The sequence below is a fragment of the Brassica napus genome, chromosome C5 (assembly GCF_020379485.1).
Source record: "Brassica napus cultivar Da-Ae chromosome C5, Da-Ae, whole genome shotgun sequence".
NCBI classification, from domain to species: domain Eukaryota; kingdom Viridiplantae; phylum Streptophyta; class Magnoliopsida; order Brassicales; family Brassicaceae; genus Brassica; species Brassica napus.
Genome location: NC_063448.1, coordinates 39261236 through 39266192, shown reverse-complemented (window position 1 = coordinate 39266192; position 4957 = coordinate 39261236). Strand labels below are relative to the sequence as shown.

General features: G+C 32.6%; 1 protein-coding gene across 1 annotated transcript; it reads left to right on the top strand.

Annotated features, from left to right (window-relative positions):
- The first annotated feature begins 569 nt into the window (after window positions 1-569).
- Window positions 570-4711, top strand: LOC111213773 (UDP-glycosyltransferase 82A1-like). The gene is made up of 3 exons (XM_048759497.1): window positions 570-1880; window positions 3666-4282; window positions 4401-4711. Exons 1-3 carry the CDS (start codon window positions 1202-1204, stop codon window positions 4665-4667), a joined length of 1563 nt encoding a protein of 520 aa, XP_048615454.1. The 5' UTR covers window positions 570-1201; the 3' UTR covers window positions 4668-4711.
- The last annotated feature ends 246 nt before the right edge of the window (window positions 4712-4957 follow it).

The window sequence follows — 4957 nt, the reverse complement described above, 5'->3', positions numbered from 1 at the left end:
AAATCTTCATTGTTTTTTAATTGATTATAAATTATTGAAATTATCTCACATTAAAAAAGTTTCGTTGGTGTAAACTTTTGTTACATAAATATGCGAATAATCATAAAATCATATGAGTAGAAACTTCGTTTAATAAATATCCATATTAAAAGTGTACGTACTATATATATATATATATATGTTAATATCATTTAAATTTAATTATATATCATATACACTAGATAAGATTGATTGTTTTGATTTATTTACCCTAAAATGATTGTGAATAAACAAGAGTAATAGTTTGATTTATATGCACACGCTAATTTATTACATAATAGTAACTGATTTCTTAGTTATTTAATATATATACTTATTATTTTATTATTTCATAATATGCATAAATTTATAAAATAAATAATAAATATAAAATATTTATTCTGCAAAAGGTGCAGATCTTAACCTAAATATGTATCTCTTTAATTATTTTAAATCATAAGCATTTTCTAAATCTCAGGTCAAAACAAACAAACGAAATGAGAATAAACTTCAAAATCAATATTTATATCAAACAATAACCAAAATGAAAAAGAGAAAAATATTGAAGATAGATAGGATTGGCACGTGAACGTAAACTTCTCATAACCATAATTATTTTTTAAATTACTAAATCATGATATAATACCGATCTGACATAGTTTCATTGTAATCAAATAGACACGAGATTTTTTTACCTAAACATTAAGTTCTTATACGGTAAGTGATTTTTTGACCTAATTTTTTTTTAAATGAGATCAGCTCATTAGTAAACAAATTATATAATCAACAAAAAAATAAAAAAAATTGTTTAAAAACCAAAATATTAATTCAATCAAGAATATAAATTTATTTTTTGTATAATATTTTAAAAATAAGTTTTATATAAATTTATCCTGCAGTCTTATCCTAGTATACATTAGAAAAGGATATTTATGACCAAAACGGTGGTGGTGGTCCATACCGGAAACACATGTCGATAAAGATATAAATCGTAAAGATATTAAGTTATTAGCTAAAATGATCACTGCACAAGTAACGGCTCAACAACCAGAATAGAAACGTTTCCTTAGAAAAGTAGTGTGGTCGAGTCTTGCTTTCTGAATATTTACATATATTATTATATATACTATAAAATTACTCGAGCACACCTTCATTTTAAGGGAAGTGGTCATATTTTCTTTACATGCAATGTACAGATTGGTTGAGTCAATATAGCACATGCATGGTGTGCAATAAAATTAAATTAATAATCTTGTGTACAGCCTTTTATCTTCCTTGTTATATAAACCCTAATTTACATACCAAGATCAATTGCCAAGATTCAAAAATATATGAAGAATTATTTTTTGGTAAAATATATGAAGAATTATATCAAAACCGAAGAAAAGAACAAGATATGAAAGTACCACAAAAGCCAAAGATAATATTCATCCCTTACCCGGCGCAAGGCCATGTCACTCCGATCCTCCACCTCGCGTCGGCCTTCCTCAGCCGTGGGTTCTCCCCTGTCGTTATGACTCCCGAGTCTATCCACCGTAGGATCTCGACGACTAACGAGGATCTTGGGATCACGTTCTTGGCCTTATCAGACGGTCAAGAACGTCCGGACGCACTTCCCTCGGACTTCTTCTCCATAGAGAGGTCGATGGAGAACATCATGCCGTCTCAGCTTGAACGATTCCTACTAGACGAAGACGCGGGCGTGGCTTGTGTTGTGGTTGATTTGTTGGCTTCGTGGGCTATAAGAGTGGCTGATCGGTGTGGTGTTCCTGCTGCCGGATTCTGGCCGGTGATGCTCGCTGCTTACCGTATGATCGAATCCATACCAGAGCTAGTAAGGACAGGCATAGTTTCCCGAAAAGGTAATCTGATTTATTTTAATATATATACAACGGTTAATTCTCATATATCGTAATTGAGAAATATATGCCAGATATAATAGAGTGAATCACTTATAAATATGCATACTAGTTTATTTTTGGTTGACAAAATAAATTCATAATATACAATCACGCGAGTCCTATCCAATTTCAACCCTGACACAACCGCGGGATTAGTACAAAACATGGTGTTACATGCTCCGATCTACTTTAGTTTGTATATTTCCACATCCGTCAAAAATGAAAATAATAAATATGGAATATGGCATCAATAATTTCATACATTTGAAAACCAACTGTTTTTTGATACATATGTTAACAAAATATTTGTAACTACCTAAAACGCAATCATTGGAAGCGATAAAGAAAATAAAACCAAAAACAAATAAAGTGAAAGTCTTAACTACAACATGGTTTTATTATTGAATCACAAATGATATTCACATGACATCTAGCGCTTAAGACGCAGCGTTATCGAATATAATGTGAGCATTTGCATATATTATAAGGATTAAGGAGTCATGATATGCATAACAAGTAGGTACTTTCCAGTGAAGAATATATATAAACATAACTTGAACATAAATGTGTTAAGTAATAGCGCATGTTGTACATATTGATATAGATTGGGATTATCTATAACTATGTTTTTTTTTATTCTAAAAAATCTCTAACTATGTATTTAAGATAGAGATTATATAGTTGTAGTTATCTTGTATAGATTGTCTAGTATATTATTAACAAATTTATGTATAAATATGTGAAATACATCAATAAAGATAATCAATTTAAAACCTTGACAATACATAGGTACGTCCGAATGAAGAATGTACGTACTACCTCATGTACTATAACTTATACATAAACAATAATATACCCAAAGAAAAAAAAATAGTAATATACCCAAAGAAAGCCGATGAGAATTAGTATGTCCGTGTACAAATCAACTACGTAAAGCATTTTTAGAGTTTTTTATTTTCTTATAAGTAATGTATTAATTGCTGATGTAATGAGAATATATCTAATGGTTTGCTTTGAATATATATTCCTACCAAGTGGACCAAACATTTAACGTTTATCTCATGGAATTGTCATGCATGTTCTCTGATCCTACCCCGACATCTCGCAGATATCAGTGACTCTCCGTTAACTCCGATGACTGATGACTCCCTCTTTTTGATTTGGGCTTCCCCTTCCTACCCCTTCCTTCTGGGCCTCACTTTTTCGATTGGGTTTCTTTATACGTAATGGCTACTTAGCCCACTAAGCTTTGCTTGTACAATTTGCTCTCTTATGCATTTTAATAGAAAATCTTTTATCAAAAAAAAAAAAATTGTCATGCATGTTGATTGAACCTAATTCTCATATGATCAGTATCGTAGTTTTTTCCGATAGAGCATTTTCGTGAATTTCAAAAATATATTTCCAAGTTAAATTTGAGTTTAAGATGGTATAACAGACAGGGTCTAAAAGACGTAGAGAGATTATACAGTTACAGATAACAATAATTAAGTGGTGTGATCAATCGATTTTATACGTACGTGTTAATATCTAGGTGGTTTCACGAAGCTTTGTTGATCTATTTTCATCGACGTTAGAGAATAGCAAATAAATAATAATGTAGGAACACATGTAACTTAATATGTATACAAAACGGGTTATGTCGATTATTAGTGTATATTGAACACGCTAGACACGAAATACAATTTGTTTAATCTGCTTACTAAATGATTGCATAGTAAGTTACAGTTGTAACTTTTGGTGTAGGCTGTCCTCGACAACCAGAAAGACCATTACTCCTACCGGAGCAACCGCTCCTATACGCCGGAGATCTATTGTGGCTTATCGGTACTCCGACGGCTCAAAAAAGACGATTCAAGTTCTGGCAGAGAACTCTAGAACGAGTAAAAAGTCTCCGGTGGATCTTGGTAAACTCCTTCAAAGACGAATATGAACGTGAATTCATTATTAAAGACAATAACAATCCAAACCCTAAAATTCTTTACGTTGGTCCATCACATAACCAAGCAGCAACAAGTGATAAAACTTTGACCAAGAACCCTAGTTTCTGGGAAGAAGACAGATCTTGTCTTGGTTGGCTACAAGAACAGAAACCAAACTCAGTTATTTACATCTCATTTGGAAGCTGGGTTTCTCCAATAGGAGAATCAAAGATTAGAACGTTGGCATTAGCGTTGGAAGCGTCAGGAAGACCTTTCATTTGGGCATTAAACCGGGTTTGGCAGGAGGGACTTCCACCAGGGTTCGTCCATAGAGTCAAGAACCAAGGAAGGATCGTGCCATGGGCCCCGCAGATTGAAGTTCTTAAGAACGACTCAGTTGGTTGTTACCTGACTCATTGTGGCTGGAACTCAACCATGGAGGTACCTTAAACCTAATTATTCATTACCTAATTATATGTACAAAATATTTCTAAACGTATGAAGTATACATCCATATACAATGTGTATAGTTTTGAGTCATGAGTTGTTTGTGCAATAGGCGGTGGCAAGTTGTCGGAGGCTAGTGTGTTATCCCGTAGCCGGTGACCAGTTTGTGAACTCTAGATACATTGTGGATGTGTGGAAGATCGGGGTGAGAATAAGCGGTTTTGGAGAGAAGGAGGTTGAGGATGGGTTGAGGAAAGTAATGGAGGATGAAGAGATGGGTGAGAGATTGAAGAAGTTGAGAGATAAAGCAATGGGGAATGAAGCTCGTTTGTGTTTGGATAATACTTTTACCATTTTCAAGGATGATATTTGTGGATAAAATATTTGATTATCATTTTGATTGAACCATTGCATTTTTTGACTTTTAAGATAAGCAGGTCAAAAATCATTTATATAACATGACACTTTCTCTCCTCTAAAATGTTCAAATCACCAAGAAAATCTATTGTTAACCCTCAAATTAATGGTTTCAAATGATTAGTATGTGTAATAGTATATAATTAGCCAAAATGATAAGCTGATGAGAATAAGATGTTAAGAAATAATTACTATTAGAATTTTATTTAAAAATAATGTTACGAGATACATAAATGTATGGACGAATTTGCC